General features: G+C 37.2%; 1 protein-coding gene across 1 annotated transcript in view; it reads right to left on the bottom strand.

Annotated features, from left to right (window-relative positions):
* The window catches only part of LOC131235013 (uncharacterized), a 53,000-nt gene extending 34,200 nt beyond the window's left edge, over nucleotides 1-18,800 (bottom strand). Inside the window, exon 1 of the mRNA XM_058232084.1 lies at nucleotides 18,575-18,800. Within this exon, the coding sequence (XP_058088067.1) occupies nucleotides 18,575-18,721 (147 nt within the window). The 5' untranslated portion in view covers nucleotides 18,722-18,800. The remainder of the gene's footprint in view (nucleotides 1-18,574) is intronic.
* Nucleotides 18,801-23,746: the final 4,946 nt, after the last annotated feature.

Here is a 23,746-nt window from a genome sequence, read left to right as displayed (position 1 = left end):
CTCCCTTTACAAACATGGGAGAAGTATTCTTCGGTTTAGGAGGAACACTCTTGTCATAGCCCGGACCAGATCGATCGCCACATTTTCTCGATCCAGATAAGAGTTTTTCTAATTTAGGATCACCTTGGGCATATTTCCAGGTTTCCTTTAAACTCAAGAGAGAAGAGACTTCGTGTTTTAGTTGTTCATTTTCAGATTTAAGATTTTCAAACTGGGAGGTTTTAAAATCTAAATTGCATTTTGTCTTTTCAAAATAGTCTGAAATATGGGACTTTTCTAAAACAAGAGATTCATAAATTTCTTTGAGTTTAGAAAATTTCTCTTTTTAAAGTTTTAATTTCACAGCAATTTTACAACTTTCCTTATATAGGGCATTGTAAGCATCTTGAAGATCATCTTCATTTTCATATTCACTATTCAGATTTTCTTCATTAGTTAAATCATCATTATCTGAAAAAGTGAATTTAGCTAGAGTCATAAGGGCCTTAACATTACACCCTGACTCAGTTTCAAAAACTTTTGATTCAGAAGAGACTTCAGAATCAGAGGACTCATCCCAAGTAGCCATCATACTTTTCTTTTTTGACTTGCCCTTATTAGGACATTTGTTAGCCAAATGCCCATAGTCATGGTAATTGTAACATTGACTGTCTTTTAATGATTTTCTAGTTTTAGGTTTAGGTTTCTTTTTATCAAATGCTTTTTAAAAATCAACCCTCTTTTTACTTTTAAAAATTTTTAAAAATCTCTTTGCCAAAAGTGCCATATCATCCTCAGAGTTTTCTAAATCAGAGTTTAAATCATTTTCATGAAAACCATTTTTAGAAGTTTTTAAAGCAATAGATTTACCTTTTGAAGCTTTAAAGGTTAACTCATAAGTCTGTAATGAGCCAACTAATTCCTCAACCATCATATTGTCCGTATCACGAAGTTCCTGGATTGCGGTTACTTTAGAATTGAACCGTTCAGGAAGTGAGCGTAGTATTTTAGCACATATCTTGCTTTCAGGAATTTTATCGCCTAGACCCCACATAGAGTTTATAATGTCATTTAATCTGGTATAGAAGTCCATAAACATTTCATTTTCTTCCATACGTATTTCCTCAAATTTAGTTGTGAGGATTTGTATCTTAGATTTCTTGACAATTGAAGTACCCTCGTGTGTCATTTCCAATATATCCCAATCATGTTTTACAGAATCACAGGATATAATTCTTTTGAATTCATCCGGTGACAGTGCACAAGTAATTGCATTTAGTGCTTTAGCATTTGCACTACTCTCAGTTTTCTGAAGTGTGGTCCAAGAGAAATACGGTATAATTTTCATAGATTTTGAACCATCAATCCCGATTACTTCAGTGGTAGGAGGGGTCTATTCATTCACTGTGGATAGCCACACACTTTCATCCATGGATTTGAGGAAGATCCTCATCCTGGCTTTCTAATAGGCATAGTTGGAGCCATCAAAGGGCGGAGGCCTAGTGACTGATAGGCTATCAAAATTTGACATCTTTTATATAGCTTAGATCGTTAATTCGGGAATTATATCCAAATAAAAAGCAATAAGTGCGAGCTATTAGGCTCTGATACCACTTGAAATGGCCAAGCTATATGTCCTAGAGGGGGGTGAATAGGACTATGCCAAATTAAATTTAAATACTGCGGAATATGAAATAAAGAATAGATAGCACTATACACCAATCACAGTATAGGAATGGAAAGCAACCTAAAATAGAGAAATAGAAACAAAAATTGTTCTAAGGATAACCTTACACTAAAAACCAAAGTTTATGGTTGGACAACCTTATTTCTAGAACAAATAGAGAAACTAAAGTACAACGTAATAAAGAGATAGCAAAAATATAATGCTGAAATGTAAATCTAAATTATTACAACATTCCCCACTGTGCTTGAAATGTAAATTTTACAACATTCACATCCACACATACATTCCACAATTCTGAATGATAAAAGATAGGAAATATAAATCACACATCCACAACACAAAGAATTATAGTGGTTCGCCTGTGTGTTCACCAACTGTTAAATAACAGCCACATAGAATGCTACTCCACTCCTAATATCCTCACACAGGGGATATTAGCGTTCACTATCAAATAGGTTTTCACAGGTTCACCCAAAACCTTCACAATTGTGTCTTTTTCAAAGGGCTTACACAATTCAAAAACCTTCACTTCTGAGTTTTCTGGCTCTCCTCAGATAACCAACAACTTTGAGATTTTTTTGGCTTAACTTCAAATAAAACCAAACAATGTAAATTACACATATTGTAAAATACCTGATTTTCTCCTTCGTTGTAGTAGCCCAGAAGAACTAAGTCGGAGTAAAGATTTGAATGTCAAAGTTCAATGTCCAATACTCACTTTATAAATGTTCTAGGTTCTAATAGATTTTAAATTAAAACAAAAGGGCTAGCTCTAATTGATTTTGATTCCAGAAAAAGGAAAACAACAATTCCTCTTTTCAGATTAGATTGGAATGCAAGAAACAAAATCAATTAACAAAGCTAAAGAAAGAGAATATTAAATATGCACACTTAGCTTATATGGAGCACCGACTTATCTCTCAAAAGACCGAATTAAATTAACTTGAATTGCTTAATTTATTCTGAGATTCGTGCTCTATTTATAGGTGAGCAAATCACGCCTTCGAATGGTCTAAGGACCTCTACGACTGGTCGTAGAACCAATAGATATTTGAAAATTTGGGCATGATAAGATTTGGCAGTTTCACGACTGGTCGTAGGTCTCCTTCGACTGGTGGTAGGATCCCTTCGACTAGTCGTAGGTGGCCGAATTTCAAAGTTGTTCTTTAAGTCGTAGGTTTACGACTGGTCGAAGATGCAGTCGACACTGTTCCTACGACTGGTCGAACAGTCCCCAGGACTAGTCAAAGCCTAACAGAAATTTTTCAATTTTTATAACAAACCTACGACTGATTCAGGAAATGTTTAGACAAGTCGAAGCAGTGCTAGGACTAGTCGAACAAAGTCCAAGACTAGTCTTAGAACAGACCAAACTCACTTATATAAAACATATGAATTATGTATCCAAAATGGCCTACTCTAAAGGTCAACCTAAGGTCAGTCATACGTCAAAAGTGAAGTAAGGACATTGAAACTTTAGAGACGAGTGTCCTTTGAAAGTAATGGAGCTTGAAGTCTTGCTGTCGTTTAAACTTGAGAGCTTTTGGAGATCTTGAGATTGAACTTGAAAGCTTCTTGAGATTCTTAACTTGTGAACAGTGCTTGTCAACCTAAGTTGATCTTGAGTAGAGTATTGTTCTTCACAGATGCAAGGTTCATAACAGTGTCTTTGGCACCACAAATTTGACAACAAATAGGGCTATAAACTATAACACTTACACTCTCCATCCCTTTCTTTGCAACACCCATTCCACCCATCCTATATCAATCCATCACCTCTCTTTCTCTCTCATTCTCCAAGTAATCTCCCAACTCCCATGAGAGCTTTCAACCTCCAAGCTCTCTCTCCTAAAAACATGTGTGACCCACTTTCCTACCCTCTCATCTCATCTCAACCTTCCAATATCCATTAACCTCCATCAAAATTGAAGGCACAGAGCATACGAGTCCAAGGAGCTAAGGAAGAAGGCCGATAGGTGGGTGATCCACCATTGATTTTATATTAGGGGGACCCACTTGTGTTGGGACCCATTTCGATATATGTATTGTAATCTTGAGGGGCCCATAGTGGTAGGGTCCCTCCCTACACACCGTCTCTCTCTCTCTCTCTCTCTCTCTCTCTCTCTCTCTCTCTCTCTCCCTGATTTTATGACCCATCTTGAAGTATGTATCATATCAATGACATCCATGCAGTGGGCCCACCTTGCTGGATTGTCCAGCGAATGGGATTGCTACCCGTCCGTCTGGACAGGCCCGGATGTAGGAAAATGCAAATTTCAGCTTGATCTTTAATGGGTAGGGCCACACCACATGGACCACCGATGTATGTACATCATCCAGCACCGTCCAACTTGCTGGATGGTGGCTGGACGCTGGTAGCCCTCACTCTCACACACACACACACGTGTATATATATATATATATATATATATATATATATATATATATATATATATATATTTAGATTATATATAATATTGTATAATATATTATATATAAAAATACATTATGGTGAGCCATTCCCACGTGGGACCCATGTGAATCGGCACTGTCCAGATGGATCTGGATGGTGGATCTGGACGGTGCCAGTTAAAGGGAAAACTAGAAATCTGCTTGGAGAAAATGTGGGGCCCACGTGATGTTTATGTCAACCAGACCGTCCAGACACTGGGTTTGGACAGAGGGAAAGCATGAATATCATCTTGATTCAAATAATGGTGGCCCACCCACGTGGCACCACCATGAGGCATGTGATCTTCCCTCACTGTTCATATGATAAGGACGGTGGGCCCTTGATGCCTTGGTCCTACATCCAGCCATCTGTCCAGGACGCTGGATGACTGGCTTACAACAAAAAATATATATAATAATATAATAATTAATATAATATAGTATAATATATTATATATAGAGAGAGGGAGGGCAATAGGGTGGCCACCACGTGGGACCCACCCATCATCCAGCCGTTGGTCTGCTGGTACGTGGGGATAATCCATGCCATCCATCTATCTAGTGGGACCCACCATCGCTGGACGCGCTACATCTGCACCGTCCATATGGACAGTGCCATCAGTGTCCTCACCATGATGGATGTGCTACATCCAGCCGTCCATCCATTTGGCTACCATCCATTATGTGGGACCCACTGCATGATGGATGTGCCACATCCAGCCGTCCATCCATTTGGCTAGCTCGTCTCAAGCTTGAGACTGGAAATGAGACAGATCTAGTTGTCAAGTGGACCACACTGCAGAAAACAGTGGTGCTGAACGTCTATCATTGAAACCCCTTTGGTTACAGAAGTTTTGAATCAATATAATATTTATTTTTCTCTCCCTGTTCAAGTCCTTGTGACCTTATGAACAGTCTGGATGGAAAATAAACGCTATGGTGGGCCCCCTTTAAATTTTTACAGTGGAAATCCTCATCACCATTGTGGTTTTTGGTATGGTCCAGATGGTCTTTTGACATTATTCATTTGTTTAGAAAATGCTTTAAAATGATTTCTAACAATGGATGAATAGTTTTAGAATCGGCCCATTTAATTTGGCCTATTTGAATTGGCCCATTTGATTCGGCCCATTTGATTCGGCCCATTGATTTAGCCCATTTGATTCGGCTCATTTGATTTGGCCCATTGATTTGGTCCATTTGGTTCGGCCCATTTGATTTGGCCCATTGATTCGGCCCATTTGATCCGGCTCATTGATTCGGCCCATTTGATCTGGCTCATTGATTTCGCCCATTTGATTCGGCCCGATGTTATATATATATATATATATATATATATATATATATATATATATATATATATATATATATATATATATATATATATATATTGGCCCATGAGTGAGGCCCAATGTGATGCGTATATGCCCCTTAAGCGAGGCCCATGATGATGTATATTAGGCCCTTATATGAGGCCGTGGGCCCATTATACGATTGGCCTTATGAGCGTCATTTCTTGGGAGCAATGTTGGTTAAAGGTCCACATTTATGGGCAATGATAGTTGAATGTCCACATTATGACCTTCCCATAGGCCTTGTTAGGCCTTTCCTCACCATTCTCTAGTGGGTTAACCCAAACGCTTGGGCCCCATTGATATTGCTTGATAATCATCGACCGTCGAGGTTGATTATCAATGTCGATTATCGTGCCCATTGCCGATACTAGCTATTGATGCCGAATACGAGTTTGTGATAGCATAACATCATGATACATGCCCATACGCATCATCTGCATGTTTGTTATGAGATGTGCTTGGCCATTGCATATGCCATAGTGCAAGCAGTCTATGAGACTCCCTGATAAGCTGAGTCACCCCACATGAGCGCACTGTATGCGCAGGATTGATGCATGATTGGACTGCGTGACTCATGCACATTGTCATTTGTGTGATTATGATTATTGTGTGCGGTAGCAACATCAGGACTGTGGCTTCCATAGACACATTGTGGGTGGCCAGATTGGATACCGAAAATACTATTTCTAGCATCGGGGTACTATAGATGTCCCTGGGTGAAAATTTCTAAACTCGATGGTACCAGAGGATGACTCCAACATTGAGACTGAGTGGATACATAAGCGCACGACGGGCAAATACCAGGAGGCCGCGTCTCCCACTGTGTCATGGTCGGTTGGAAAAGGGTGTGGCCTTACCCATCCAAGCATAGGGGGCATTAATAGGCTGAGTTTAACCAGCTCGTGAATGGGTCCGCTATTGACATACGGGATAGGTATTGGCAGACTATTGGCCAGGCGAATAGTGAGGTTTCTTACTCTCACTCGGGCCGCGGGCTAGGGAAAGGGGCAATGCCATTTGGAGTGTAATAAACCCTGATGATTATCCAGAATGAGAATTATACTGATATTTGATGCTCTAGTGATGAGCTGCATTGATATGTGGATTTGGATAAGGATTGGCATGCTTGAGTTACATCTCATATTGCATAGTCTTGATATGGCCGATAGTATTCATATCTTACGTCGCATAGCCTTAGTACGGCTGATTGCATTCATGTACCCATCAACATGATTTCGCATTACTTTGACATTGCATTCTGAGCACGTTCACATTACGCACATACTTACACCACCCTCTAAGCTTTCTATAAGCTTATGCACGATTGATGCGTGCAGGTGACACCAGGATGCAGCCGTAGCCTCGCTGCAGTAAGAGTGTACAATCGAGCTTCTAGAGTTTTCGTTATTATCATTATCTTGTATTTTCCTTCATACGCATTGTACTCAAAGTTTTTTTATCATAGTGGATTTTGTGATGGTGTTCTTGTGGTTATTGTTCATGGGTTATGCTTATGGTTATGCTCATTACAAGTCAAAATCATGTTAGAAATCTCCCTTGTAGAATCCCAAGATCGGAACCTAGTGTATGGGTGCTGGGAGCCGAGAATGGGATATTACGAAGGCTGTCAGCACCGAATTCGGCGATCAAGAATTTTGTGTGCCCGGTTTCCGAGTTTGGGGCATGACAAAAGGGGAAACCTTAAATCCCTTTTTTAAATAGGATTGAAATGTAGAATCTCAAAATCAAATGCAGAAAGCTAAATTAAAGATAATATTAAATGAGCACTAAATAGCTTAAGAATATCACAAACTTATCTCTCAGAGTGGTGTCTTAATTTTGCGTGAATTGAATATAAAACTCTGAAAATCGTGCTCTATTTATAAGTATAGAAACTGTTCGCTCAACTGGCCCAGAGGTTAGCTCGACTGGTCGAAGGACCAACAAATTTTTAAAATTTTGAGCGCGATAAGATAAGGCGTTCCACAACTGGTCGAATGGCCTGCACGATCGGTCGAGTAGCCTCCACGACCGGTCGAGCCATGCCCACGACTGGTCGTGTGGAACCTAATTTGGTTGCTGGACTTTGAGTTGAGCCTGCTCGACTGGTCGAGTACTGTTCAATCGACTGGTCGAGCAGTCTCCAGGACTAGTCAAAGCTATAACAGAAAATCCTAAAAATTAGTAACAAACCTAGGACTGGTCGAGGATTTTCTTGGACTAGTCGAGCCAGTACTAGGATTAGTTGAACATAGGCTAAGACTAGTCAAGAAACAGTCTATTCACTTATATAGTGACCCAATTAAAGTATGCAATCAAAATGACCTAACCTATAGTCAATCTAGGGTCATTCATACCTTATAAGTGCTATTGAAACATCTTTTGTTTCGATTGATGGTTGATCTTTGAAGTTCAAAAAGCTTGATATCTTGACGTATGTTGAAGCTTGAACTTGTAACACTTTGAATCTTGAATTTGAAACACTTTGAAGCTTGAACTTGAATTACTTGAGTTGAAATTCACCTTGAGCTTTAAATATCAAAGTAAAGCATTTTGTCTTGACATAGGTCGAAGCTTGAAAGCTTGATCTATCAGTTGATATAGTTCTTGAACTTGTATATCGCTTATACTTGTAATGCTTGAATCTTGAATTGGAATATCTTGAACTTGTACAAGAATTGCATGATCTTGAACATGAAGATGAGCTACACAAGATACAGATTCCAAGAGGTTTTGGCACTACAAAATTTGACAATCATAGGAGCTAGAAAACATATCACTTACAATCTCCCCCTTTGTCAAATTTGTGACAAAACACACTTCATTAAAATAAGATAAGCATAACACGCACAAAAAAGAATCATGCACCATATATGCAGAACAAAGAATCATGCACCGGTTACAACAACATGGTTAAAGAATCATGCACCAGTTACAACAACCTGATTAAATCAATACGCACTAATACTCTCATTAATACTCAACAATACTCCCCCTTAATATCATACAGTAAAAAAAAGTACCAATTCACAATTCCATATTTCGCAAGCATGATAAAATTCTCCCCTTTTTGTCATAATATGATAAAGGAAAGAACCAAGAAATGATAATGGAAGTAGATAAATAAGGAAGTAAATAGAAGAGTAATGAGGAATAAGATTACCAAGATTATCAGGTCCATAAGCAAGCATGTCCAAGAACATAAAACAAGAGAAATTCAAATAGTTCAAAAGATATTACATAACACATATTCAAATACTAATCTGAACTCGATGAAGGAGCAAGTGTGGAAGGATTAATTTGATGAAGTCCCTTGTTAACGCGCTTCAGATACTTGCGCATATATTTAAATTGCATTTTATGGGACACATTCATACTTTCAACCTTCTCCTGAAGTGAGTGCAAACGCACATCAAAGTCAGATGGCTGATAATCAGGATCAGCAACAAAATCAGATTCAATTTCATCAAAAAGGTCATCTGTATTGATATCATCTGGAGGCAAATCACCCTCCTCTTCATTCGCGGCAGAAGCTCCACTAACACCCACATCAACTTGGCCGGGGCCAACTTCAAATTCATCTTGTTAATGTTAGAGTTGTTGGAGGGTAGATGTTGAATGAGAGCTTCTCCAACAGGCATAACCACTAAACTATGGGTGGTTAACACGGTCATAAGATAAGCAAAGAGTATGTCACTGTGACCTGGGTGGAGACGGAACTGAATCATGCAATGACAAATCAGAGATGGAAGACATACAGAGATTCCAAAAATGATAGAATGAAAAATACGAACCATGAATGTAATAAGTTCGGTTTTGTTACCAGATCGAGGATAGACATTTGAAATGAAAATCCTATAAAGAATTTTGTATCTGGGTAACATAAACTTGGAAGCAAGTGCATTCCTAGTAATCCATTTCGCATCCATATTACATAAATCCCTAGTGAGCATTCGCTTCTCAGTTTCAAAAGCTTTTACCACTAGAGAACTAATGTGAATACCTTCATCATTAACCGAAAGGTCTATTAATCCAGAAATAAGATGATGATCCACATCAATTGGACCTTCTCTGGTCACAATAGTAAATGTTAGATTTTTAGTAGAAAAATCAGTAATGCATGCATACATAGCCTGCGCAATGTAGCGGCAAACTGGCCCACTCCAATGAAGTATGTTATCCCATCCTACAGACTGAAGGAGGAAAGGATATCAAACAGAGCTAAATGATCAACATTAACAGGCCGTTCTAATATCACATTATGTAAACAAATATCCCACACATAATGGAGATCATCCTCGGGTAACCGAAGGTAGCGCACTGTGATAGGAGCTGAACAAGATGAAGAGGGACCACGAGATCCTTTCTTCTTGGTTCTACCCTCCATTTACAATAAAGAAATCAAGAATAATAAGATTTTAAAAGAGGTAAAATGGGTTTCTAGTAGAATAGATTTTTTGATAGATAACCTCAAAAAACAACATAAAGCATGAAATAAACAACATAAATGAAGAAAAGGAAGTGTAAAGGACTTGAATCTACAAGAAAATTGAAAATAACGCACTAACCATGGAGGAATCGAAGATGGGTTCGACTGGTCGATTTAGGGCTCGTTGGAGAAGAAGACCCAAATGAAGAAAAAGTGATTTTTCTCTAAATAAAAGGGCAAACCCATGTTTCACGACAGGTCAGGTACATGCTTGACCGGTCGTGCCACAACTAGTCGAGTATGTACTCGACTGGTCATGCACAACACAAAATGTGCAAATTTTCATAAAATTTGAATTTTAAAAATTCAAAATAACTAATATATACATTATGATACAGAAAGACATGAAACATCAATTCATATTACACATACCAAGATCAAATTTCAATTTAGCAAACCTACTTTTGTCAAGCGATTTTGTGAATATGTCAGCAAGTTGAGTCTTGGTCGGAATATAATCCAAAGAAATTGTCTTGTCTTCCACTAATTCAGGAATATAGTGATATCTAATGTCAATATACTTGGTTCGTGAATGCTAGATTAGATTTTTTGAGATATTAATTGTGCTTGAATTATCACAATATAAAACCACAGTATCTTGCGCAATTCCGTAATCGCTTAGCATTCTTTTCATCCATATAAGCTGAGTACATGCATTACCAGCAGCAATATATTCAAGCCTCAGCTGTTGAGAGAGATACGAAACTTTGTTTCTTACTTAGCCTCAAAACCAAACAGATCCTGACATAAAAACAACCATCACTGGTTGATTTACAATCATCAATATTACTAGCCCACTCAGCATTCGTGTAACTAGCTAATTGCACACTAGTATCATGTGGATACCAGAGACTAAGATTAGCTGAACTGGCGACATATCGCGTAATCTGCTTAACAATAATTAGATGTGACTCTTTAGGGTTAGATTGATATCTAATGCAAATTCCTATGCTAAATGCAATATCAAGTTGGCTCACAGTTAAATAAAGCAAACTACCTATCATACTGCGATACAACTTAGGATCCACACTCTTACCTATTGAATCCTTAGTGAGTTTTAGAGTAGTACTCATTGGAGTATCAAAATTTTTCCACTCTCAAATCTGAACTTTTAAACTAAGTTCAGAGCATATTTGGTTTGAGAAATAAAGAAACCATCAGGTAGCTGTTTGACATGCAACCCTAGGAAATAGTTTACTTCTCCAACCATGCTCATTTCAAATTTAGACTTCATAAGATCTGCAAACTCAATAGTCATTTAGCACAGGTAGATCCATAGATAATATCATCAACATAGATTTGCACTAATAGTATGTGATCATTAAGTTTCTTTGCAAACAATGTCTTATCAACACTTCCCATTATAAAGGTATGACTTATTAGAAACTTAGTCAACATTTCATACCATGCCCTAGGAGCTTGTTTCAAACCGTAAAGTGCCTTTTTTAGGCTGTAGACATGATTAGCATGTTTAGGGTCTTCAAAACTCGTTGGTTGTTCAACATAGACTTCTTCATGTAAATCGTCGTTTAAGAATGCACTCTTTACATCCATTTAGTATATTTTGAACTTTCTAAAGTACGCAATGGATATAAATAGTCTGATTGATTCAAGACGAGCTACTGGGACAAAGGTCTCATCATAATTGATGCCTTCAATTTGAGTGTACCCTTGTACAACCAGCCTAGCTTTTTTTTAATAATATTACCAAGTTCATCACACTTATTTTTGAAAATCCATTTTGTTCTGATAATGTGTTTATCTTTCAGTCTTGGAACTAAATACCAAACATCATTTCTAACAAATTGATTGAGCTCTTCTTGCATCGCTACAATCCAGTTTTCATCAGTAAGAGCTTCTTTTACGTTAGCCAGTTCTATCTGAGATGTAAAGCACACGTAGTTACACATATCTTCAAGTTGTTTACGAGTGCGCACACCAGTGAGAGGGTTTCCAAGGATTTGATTAGATAGATGGTCTTTAACTATCCTCAGTTCAGTGTTATTTTGACTTGATGAAGAGTCTGATTTATCAATTAAAAGAACTTCATCATTTTCTGAACTTGAAGCAGATGTATTCAAGTGATCGTCTATAACCACATTAATGGACTCTTGAATTACACCAGTCCTCTTATTAAGAACCTGATACGCTTGACTATTCAGAGCATACCCTAAAAATATCCCTTCATCACTTTTGGTGTCAAATTTACCCAGATTTTTACGGTCACGTAAAATGTAGCACTTGCTGTCGAAAACTTGAAAGTATTTGACAGGAGGCTTCTTATCAAACCACATTTCATAAGTCATTTTACCATTTGATTTTCTAGTATAAACACGGTTAATTATATAACAAGTAGTATTTACAGCTTCGACCTAAAGGTTTTTAGGAAGCTTCATATTATTTAGCATAACATTTGTCATTTCTTGAAGCACTCTATTTTTCCTTTCCACTACACCATTTTATTGTGGTGTTTTGGGCGCAAAAAATTCATGTGATATTCCCTAATCATTACAAAATTTCTCAAAACTGCTATTTTCAAATTCTGAACCATGATCACTATGGATCTTAGATACTTGTGATTCTTTTTCCGTTTGAATACGTTTAAGTACCCTTTTTACTTCATCGAGAGTTTCTGATTTCTCTCTCAAGAAGACTACCCAGGTGTACCTAGTAAAGTCATCAACAATTACTAGAATATACTTCTTGCCACCTCGACTCTCTGTTCTAGTTGGTCCATGAGATCCATGTGGAGAAGTTCAAGTGGTTTAGATATGGCATTAGAGTTCACCTTTTTGTGAGTACTCCTGGTTTGTTTACCAATCTGGCATTCGCCACATATTTTGTCTAATTTATGTATTTTAGGTAGACCTATTACCAACTCTCTTTTGCTCAATCTATACAAGTTGCGGTAGTGTACATGTCTGAGGTGTTTATGTCATATTTCAGTTTCATTAGTATGGACCATGTAACATGATAGATTAGATGAGCTTGAATAACTCACAATGTAGCAGTTTTCAGAAGTTCTGTGACCAGTTAATATTACAGAACCTTTTTTATTTAAAATTTCACACCCTTGGTTAGTGAATTTTACACTATGATTATTATCGCATATTTAAGAGATGCTTAGTAAATTATGTTTTAACCCTTCAACATATAAAACATTCTCAAATAAAGGGAGGTTAAAGAGTTGAACCGTACCTTGGACAATAATTTTGCAGTTGCTACCATCACCGAATGTGACTGAACCATTAGTCATGTCTTTAAGATTGGTGAACAGAACTTTGTCACCTGTCATGTGTCTGGAGCAACCACTGTCTAGGTACCACTTTGAATGGCTCAAAGCTTTGAAAGCGGTGTGGGTAACCAAACACGTAACCTTAGGGACCCATTTCATTACAGTTTTGGGTTTAGGAGTATAGTTGGTCTTCTTATGTTTGTAGTTGTTATAAGACCGACCCACTAAGTTAGATTTTAAGAGCTCCTTAAGTAAATCAACAATTTTCTTAGCTAATGGATTACTATTCTGATTTTTATAGTTGATATGATTGCTTTTAGGTTTTAAGTTTTGAAAAGTCTTAGCATTTTTAGAATAATTTTGATTCTGACTTTTCCCTTTTGAGTAAGAAGACTCCCCTTTCACAAATTTGAGTGGAGTATTCTTATGTTTGGGAGGAATACTTTTGTCGTAGCCCAATCCAGATTGATCGCCACATTTTTTAGATCCGGATAAGAGTTTTTCTAACTTAGGATCACCTTGGGCATACCTCCATGTGTCTTTTAAACTCAAAAGTGAAGAGACTTCAATTTTTAGCTTTTCATTTTCAGATTTTAAGTTTTCAACTTGGGAGGTTTTGAAATCTATGTCGCACTTAGTTTTTTCAAAACAATCTAAAATATGTGATTTTTCTAAGACTAGATTATCAAAATTTTCTTTTAGTTTTCAAAACTTTTCTTTCTGAAGTTTTAGTTTTACAGCAATTTTGCAACTTTCCTTGTATAGGGCATTATAAGTATCTTGAAGATCTTCTTCATTTTCATGGTCACTATTCAAATTTTCTTCACTGGTTGAATCATCATTATCTGAAAAAGTGAACTTGGCTAGAGTTATAAGGGCTATAACTTCATTACCTGACTTGGTTTTAGAATCTTCTGACTCAGAAGAGGCTTCAAAGCAGGAAGATTCATCCTAAGTAACCAACATACCTTTCTTTTTAGGTTTGTCCTTTTTAGGACATTTGTTCACTAGATGCCCATATTCATGGCAGTTGTAACATTGACTGTCTTTTAAAGATTTTCAGGTTTTAGATTTAGATTTTTTCTTTTTATTAGGTTTTTACAAATCAACCCTCTTTTTACTTTTGAAAATCTTCTAAAACGTTTTAGCTAGATGGGCCATATCATCTTCAGAATTTTCTAAATCAGAATTATTACTATTTTCTTGAGAAATATTTTTAGAAGATTTAAGGGCGATGGATTTACCTTTAGGAGCTTTAAAGTTTGACTTATAAGTTTGTAAGAAACCAACTAATTCTTCTACCGTCATATTATCCGTATCCCGAAGTTCCCGGATCGCAATCACCTTTGAATTGAACCGTTTAGGTAGTGAGCGTAGTATCTTTGCACAGACTTTACTTTCTGAGATTCTATCACCAAGACCCCACATAGAGTTGACAATGTCATTCAATCTTGTATAGAAGTCCATGAAAGATTTGGACTTTAGATCTCTTGACAATTGTTGTTCCCTCATGTATCATTTCCAAAACATCCCAGGCTTGCTTTGTAGTATCACAGGATATAATTCTCTTGAATTCATCCGGTGATAGTGTGCAAGTAATAGCATTTAGAGCCTTTACATTGACACTACTCTCACATTTCTGAAGATTGGTCTAAGTAAAATAAGGTGTAACTTTTACAGTTACAGATCCATCTGTACCAGTCACTTCAGTGGTAGCAGGGGTCCAATTAGTCACTGTGGCTTACCACACACACTCTTATCCATGGATTTTAAGAAAATCCTCATTCTGGCTTTCCAATAGGCATAGTTGAAGCCATCAAATGGTGGAGGCCTAGTGACTGAAAAGCTATCAAAATTTGACATCTCAAAAAGCTCAGATTGATTAGCTCAGGAAATTAATCCAAAAAATAATTAAAGCGAGCTATTAGGCTTTGATACCACTTGAAAAGGCCGAGCTAAGAGTCTTAAAGGGGGGGTAAATAGAAATATGCCAAATTAAAAATTAAATGCAGAATTTAAACAAATATAAATAGAGATAACACTTAAACAATCCTACAAAGTAGAAATGAATAACAACCTCAAATGTGCAAGTATTGAGAGGTTGATACAAATGTTGTTCTAAGGACAACCTTACACCAAAAACCAATAGCTTATGGTAGGACAACCTGATTTCTAGAATGGTTTGTGTATCAAAATCCCAAACTGATACAGAGGAATAAAGAATAAAATAGTAAAGAAAATAACTAAGCTATTACGGCATTCTCACACTTGCATAAAAGAGATTACAACATTCTCCACAAATGCTTAAAAAGAAAATTACAACATTCACACAATGCCACAATCAATCATTCTCTACAAGACCAGAAATTATAGTGGTTCGCTTGTGTGTACACTAACTATTTAGAAAAACAGCCACACAACTACTCCACTCCCAATATCCTCACATAGTGGATATTAGCGTTCACTATGAAATAGGTTTTTCAAGGTTCACCTAAAACCTTCACAATTGTGTCTTTCAAGTGGAATTACACAATTCAAAAACCCCACACTCTGAGTTTTCTAGATCACCTCAGACAAACCAAAAAGAAAGAGATTTTTCCTGGCACAATCTCAAAGAAACTAAAAGAATAGATTTACAGAAATGTAAAATACTTATCTAGATATTCTCCTTTGATGCAGCCCGGTAGAACCAATTCGGAGTAGAAGTTTAACGTAGATGTTCAATGTTCACACTCACTTATGAAAAAGGTTCTATGTTCTAAATGATTTTTAAATTAAATCACCTGGGCTAGCTTGATTTGATTTTGATTCCAAGAAAGGGGAAACCTTAAATCCCTTTTTTAAAATAGGATTGAAATGTAGAATCTCAAAATCAAATGCAGAAAGCTACATTAAAGATAATATTAAATGAGCACTAAATAGCTTAAGAATATCACAAACTTATCTCTCAGAGTGGTGTCTTAATTTTGCGTGAATTGAATATAAAACTTTGAAAATCGTGCTCTATTTATAAGTATAGAAACTGTTCGCTCGACTGGCCCAAAGGTTAGCTCGACTGGTCGAATGACCAACAAATTTTTAAAATTTCGAGCGCGATAAGATAAGGTCGTTCCACGACTGGTCGAATGGCCTGCACGACCTGTCAAGTGGCCTCCACGACCGGTCGAGCCATGCCCACGACTGGTCGTGTGGAACCTAATTTGGTTGTTGGACTTTGAGTCAAGCCTGCTCAACTGGTCGAGCACTGTTGAATCGACTGGTTGAGCAGTCTCCAGGACTGGTCGAAGCTATAACAGAAAATTCTAAAAATTAGTAATAAACCTAGGATTGGTCAGGGATTTTCTTAGACTGGCCAAGCCAGTACTAGGACTAGTCGAACATAAGCTAAGACTAGTCAAGAAACAATTTATACACTTATATAGTGACCCAATTAAAGTATGCAATCAAAATGACCTAACCTATGGTCAATCTAGGGTCATTCATACCTTATAAGTGTAATTGAAACATCTTTTGTTTCGGTTGATGGTTGATCTTTGAAGTTCACGAAGCTTAATATCTTGACATATGTTGAAGCTTGAACTTGTAACACTTTGAATCTTGAATTTGAAACACTTTGAAGCTTGAACTTGAATTACTTGAGTTGAAATTCACCTTGAGCTTTAAGTACCAAAGTAAAGCATTTTGTCTTGACATATGTCGAAGCTTGAAAGCTTGATCTATCAGTTGATATAGTTCTTGAACTTGTATATCGCTTATACTTGTGATGCTTGAATCTTGAATTGGAACATCTTGAACTTGTACAAGAATTGCATGATCTTGAACATGAAGATGAGCTACACAAGATATAGATTCCAAGAGGTTTTGGCACTACAAAATTTGACAATCATAGGAGCTAGAAAACATATCACTTACACCTTATAAGTTAATCATGTTTGATCACGCCTGTATGAACCCGAAGTACCCTAAGACCATTGCGCCTACTATTAACTATAATTTACGACTCACAAGACTCATGAGCCGGGGATGGTGGTATGGGACATTATGCCTATACTTTTAGCATGCACTGGGGTGACGAGCCTCCCCGTAGTGTCCAGTGAGCACTTAAACTCGTGAGCCGGGGACGGTGGAATGGGACACTATGCCCGTGTTGTCGGCCAGTGCTGGGGCGATGTCCTCCCCATAGTGACGGCGAGTTGGACATTTAAGTCCTAATTATTTTCTTCTGAGATTATGGTTTCTGGGATTGACTACCCCATATAAGGCTAAGGATCGCAAGAGTCATATGACCACGGCCCTTGAGCCATGCGATCGGATTAGGGCAACAACTCCACTAAGGGTATTCCAGTTTCCCTAATCTGCTAGACGAATGAACCTAATTAACCAACCTGGTTAACATATTTCATGACATTACATTATTATTGTGGCGATTAGGTAGTCAAAGTCGCAATTGAGGGAGTGTTGATCATTGCGACCATTAGATGTCGTCGCTTAAGGGAGTGTTTGTGGTGAGGGGCATGAATCATATCATTAAACCATGCATTTGCATTAACAATAGTATTTAGGGTTCTATGATGTATGTTGTTCATTAAATGTACTCTATACATGATAATTTTTGTGGCCTATTGCTAATGGTACTACTGAGTTAGCTACTCACTCCCACTTTGGGACGGTGTTCTAAAACACCAACCAGAATCCGGTATTGATACAGGTACCTTGGAGCGGGACGCGCTAGATGATGTCAGTGCAGATGACACAAGGAGGAGCGGACACAATCCCAGACTTCAGTAGTTTCTTCTAGTTCATGGTTGGATGGTCGCGGGACATGGGCAAGGGCCCTAGTCATTTTGGGATATTTATCTGGGTGGGTCTAGTTCCCGGTTGGATTTTCTTGGTGTTGTATTCCGGATATCTTACCTATTTAGCGGCCCGTATTTACATTTTATGATATTCTCATGATTATGGTTTGCTAAACCCGTCATTGCTTATAAATAAACCCAAATGCATTGAAATCTGAAGCCCATTAGGGCATACGTGGCACTAGGAATTCGGGAGTCAAGTTCCTACTCGGCCCCTGAAAATCAAGGGCGTTACAATAGTGCACACAATTCTAATATTATAGCAGTGAAAAATAACATCTTTAAACTCTAGTTTGCTAAAGTTCCAATGTAGTTACAGATTTGATTGTTGTGACATTGAGATAACTGTCACAACTCACATGCATTTAGGAGATACATTATAACTGTCACAAATCACATGCATTTAGGCATGCCACTTGTCATCCGCTATGGGATTTTATTTCCCCCTTTTGTATCCAAATGAAATAAAATTAAGAAAACAATGCGTGTAACTAAACAACAGCGATAAGAACAATAAAGGACCTTTTCGAAATACTCCTGCAGCTTCTTTATCTGGCCTAGGCAGTCCTGATCTTCAACACATAGGGTGACATACTTGACATCTGAGCCCGGGTCATCAAATTGAAGAGGCGCAGGGTTTCTGTACATGTCAGCCATCAAAAACTTCATTGCATTTTCTCTCAGTAACCTGGAACTAAAAGCCCAAACGGTTCACAACAGCCACAAGGATTACATTCAGAAACCCCGTTCAACACCTCCCTTTATTTCTATTAAAAAAAGTGAGTAATTAAGCAAAAAGTGCATTTTATTCATAGAAGACAATAGGAAAACAACTTGCTAGTGGGCCACATAGAAGCATTCATTTTTCATCAAAAAGCCTTAATGCATTTGAATAAAAATCTTAAGAACTTACCCAAATTGGGGCATTTGTAGAGGGGCCATCCCACCCTATGTGGGCCACATGTTTTACTTTGGTGGGTAAACCAATCTGCATCTCAAGTTCTTTAATGTTTGAATTTGTGATGAAATCAAATAGAATTAGTCCCTACTTATAAAATACATTATTAAAAAAAAAAAACAACAATTATTTATGAAATATGGCAACCATTACATATACGAATTGGTGGGCCATGATTAGTGCAAATCACATACTGAATATTTGTGAAATATATCTCAGGCCTTTCACCTTGGTTCTCATTTGGGGTGCAAGGACGGCCTATTTGGAACTCTTTCGTTGATGAACCTGTATCGCTGGACATAAAAAATTAAACAGAAAATTGGAACAGTGTAAAAAAGAAGTCTGACATGATGTTTGTAAAAAAAGAAAATATGAGTCAGTAATAATATCAATGAGTTAATTTCCTATTGTGTTATTAACTATTTCTTGATAATATTTATCTTACAAATTGCTAAATTGTTGCTCTCAATTAATTTTTTTAAAATTGCTACTTAACAAAGCAACGACTTAGAAAATGGTACATCTACTTGTATTGGCACCAATATTTGTACAAACCTTATAACTAGGTGTCGCTCCCACTTTGAATTATGCTTTGGGACTGGGCTTCTTGTCAGCAATTGAAGGCATTAAGGATGAAAGTGCCCTGGTTTGTCAATTAGCGTGAGTGTTGAGTCAGCTAGATAAAGGAGCCCCATAGGAAGATTGATCAAGCGTCTGCCCCAACTGGATGTGTGACCAAACTCGCCACAGGTAAATCTTAGGCTCACATCCCATGTCCCAAAACACTAGGTAATTAAAACCCTTCAAATTGAATAAAACACCCTAAGGTTTTTTGTTAGAAAACTTTTTCAAAACTTCAGGAAAATCCTTAAGTTTTCTACCTTTGTCGATTTATCGACAAGTAGTTCCATGAAATCGAACCTTGTTGTCGATGTCCTCGAAGCTCACTCGATCTTCTCGAAATGAGGACCTAAGATGTCCAGCAACCACAAAGAAATCTGGACTAAATTATCAATGGATCAATGGACACATCGATATTATCGAAGTTTGAACCTCGAGTCCATCGAGCCAACTCGATAAAATAGACATCTAGTCTGTTGTGTCCAAAGTACTGCTAAGGCAAATCATGTAATCCTCGATATATCGAATAACTCCTCGATATCCTTGGAATTCAAATCTCGATGATATTAGAAGCACTTCGATGATATCGGATTGGGACACATATCTATCCAGCAAGTTTTTCAGGTTGTTTTTCTTAGTTCGAAGGTCACTCGATAAAAATCGATATTCAAATATCGATCATATGAGGCATGGTCAATGTCATCCAAAGTGGACAAAAACTGTCCAGCAAGCTTATAGGAAAAATTCCTTGGAATTATCCATGAATTGACACTACCCTCGATATCATCGATATTCAAATTCTGATGATATCGAGTGATGCTCGATCATATCATATACCTGAAATATTTCAAAGGTAAATGCTCACACATTTTCAAATGTCGAGGAATCAAACCTCGTGTCGATGAATTCGGAGTTCAAAATCTGATGACATCGACGCACGTTCGATTTCCTCGACCAGTTGACAAAAAGTTTCAAAAGTGTTTGAGAGTTGAGTTCGTGTCATCAAGTGGTCAGTCGATGCTATCGACCCCGCTCGATGATATCGAACTCTGTCATAAATGTGACCATTTTATATCCATTGGAAACTTTTGTCTATTTAATGTGAGTGAAACGGCCTAGCTATATGTCCTAGAGGGGGGAGGGGTGAATAGGAGTATGTCAAGTTAAAATAATAACAGTGGAGTAAAAGAGTATGATAGCCAAATAAAGGAAATCAATTCACAATGCTGAAATAAAAGGCAGCTTTAATAATCAAGTATTGAGACGTTAATACAAATGTTGTTCTAAGGACAACCTTACACCATAAAAACTAAGGGTTTATGGCAAGGCAACCTTATTTTTAGAACGTTCTTTGTATCAAAAACTCAAACTGAAAAGGAAATAAAAGAAATTGCAAGAAATAAATTCTAAACTATTACAACATTCCCACAATGCTTGAAATGTAAATATTACAACATTCACATCCACACATACATCCCCTAAATCTGAATGATAAAAGATATAGAAATTAAACAAACATTCAAATCACATGACACAAGAAATTATAGTGGTTCACCTATGTGTACACCAACTGTTAAATAATAGCCACACAACTACTCCACTCTAATATCCTCACACAGGGGATATCAGCGTTCACTAGCAAAATAGGTTTCACATGTTCACCTAAAACCTTCACAATTGTGTCTTTTAAATGGGCTTACACAATTCAAAAACCCCTCTTTCTGAGTTTTCTGGCTTTCCTCAGATAACCAGTACAATGAGATTTTTCTGGCGAATCCCAAAAGAAACCAAAAATAATGTAAATTACGATAATGTAAAATACCTGGATTTCTCATTTTCTTTGTGCAGCCCGGGAGAACCAATCGGAATAAAAGTTTGAATATAGAAGTTCAATGTCCAATACTCACTTTAAAATGGTTCTAGGTTGTAATTGATTTTAAATTAAACCAGTTGGGCTTAGCTTTATTTGATTTTGATTCCAAGAAGACGGAATACAGAAATTCCTCTTTCAAATCAGATTGGAATGTAGAAACAAAATCAAATGCATAAGCTAAGAAAAAGAGAATATTAAATATGCACAAAGTAGTTTAAAATGAACACAAACTTATCTCTGAGTGAAGCTTTGAATTTTATTGAATTGAGTTATCATTCTTTGAAATTCGTGCTCTATTTATAGATGCAAAAATCTCGTCTACGACTGGTCTTGAAAACACTTCGACTAGTCGTAGAACCAATGACATTTTGTAATTTTGAGCGCTATCTGAAAAAACCGTTCTACGACTAGTCTTAGGATGTCCACGACTGGTCTTAGACCATCCACGACTGGTCGTAGCAGACCCAGGACTGGTCGTAGGAAACTAGGATTGGTTGTTGTAGTTCGAGTTGTAGAACCAGGACTGGTCGTGGGACAAGTCGTGCACTGTTCACACGACCGGTCGACCAGGTCTCAGGACAAGTCGTAGCATAACCAAAAAATTCTGAAAAACTACAACAACTTAGGACTAGTCGTGGAATTTCTTAGACTGGTCGAATTAGTGCTAGGACTAGTCAAACAAGGTCCAGGACTAGTCTTAGAACAGACCAAAATTATATAAAAAGATTCAACTTGAATTATGTATATAAAATGGCCTACCCTAAGGTCAAACTAAGGTCTATCATACCTGGGACATGAAGTATGAACATTGAAACTTCATTCAATCAGAAGATGGTTGACCTTTGAACCTTATGAAGCTTGAGATCTTTACTTGATGTAGCGTGATCTTAAGATCTTCGAAAGCTTGGATTTGCCTTCTTAGGTTGTACTTTATTTTGAGTTGAACATCTTCTTTAGACTTGAACAAGCACTCTTCTTATCAATGTAGTTCTGAATATTGAAGCTTACAGAAGAGGACCAAGTACATGACCTTGCATTTCTTGAAGTAGATCACCGTACTTGACTTGAAGCATTGATGCAGTGTCTTGAACATTCATATAACAACAAACTATACAAGACACATATAGAGGTTTTGGCACAACCGAATTTGACAACCAAAGGAGCATGAGACCATAGCACTTACAATCTCCCCCTTTCTCAAATTTATGACTAAACACACTCAAATAAAAATAAGAGAAGCACAACACATACTTAACAAAGAATCATGCACTAGTTATAGCAGAAAACCAGTTACAGACTAGTTAAAGAATCATGCACCAGTTGTCATAAACTAACACAACATTCATCTAGAGGCTCTCCTATATACTTACTCCCCCTGAGTAGCATACATAAAAAATTATAAATCTATTAATGCTGCTACTAATCCATATCCATCTCCATTTCATAACCATAAGCAATCAAACTAAAAGCTTCTCCCCCTTTTTATCACAAAATGACAAAGGAAAAATAAATGGACAAGAATAATAAATAAGAGAGTAATAGATGAAATAACTAGGCAAGATATGAGAAAATGATAAGCACAAGTAAAATCCACATATCATAATCCAGTTCAATCTAAAGATAGATAAAAACAGTCTTACAAATTGAGAGAGAGCAAAGTAGTATTGAAGTTAATACAGACCATCAGAGAAAAACATTTAGTCAGATCCAGAAGAGGGAGCAGGAATAGATGGATCAATTTTGTGTAAACCCTTAATAATGCGCCTCATATACTTACGCAGATATGCAAATTGAGATGATTGTGTTACACGTAATTGAGCTATCTCTTCCTTAAGAGAATTCAACCTCTCATCAACATCAGAAGGCTGAGAATCTGGATCATTTCCAGAGTCTAATCCCAGTTCATCAAAAAATCATCCATATCAACATCGTCAGGAGGAAGATTCCCAGCTTCTGCTTCATTCTCTGCTTCAACACCACTACCACCAACATCCACTTGGCTAGGAGCCAATTCTAATTTCATCTTGTTAATATTTATATTGTTGAATATAAGATGATGGATAGGTGCCTCTCCAACAGGCATAGTTGCGAGCATGTGAGTGGCTAAAACAGTCATAAGATAGGCAAATGGAATATCACTATGACCTAAATGGAGATGAAACTGAATGATGGAATGACAATTTAAAGAAGGCAGACAGATGTTTACACCAAAGATGACAGAATGCAAAACATGAACCATAAA

The sequence above is a fragment of the Magnolia sinica genome, chromosome 19 (assembly GCF_029962835.1).
Source record: "Magnolia sinica isolate HGM2019 chromosome 19, MsV1, whole genome shotgun sequence".
NCBI classification, from domain to species: Eukaryota; Viridiplantae; Streptophyta; class Magnoliopsida; order Magnoliales; family Magnoliaceae; genus Magnolia; species Magnolia sinica.
This window is presented reverse-complemented; position numbering and strand designations above follow the sequence as displayed.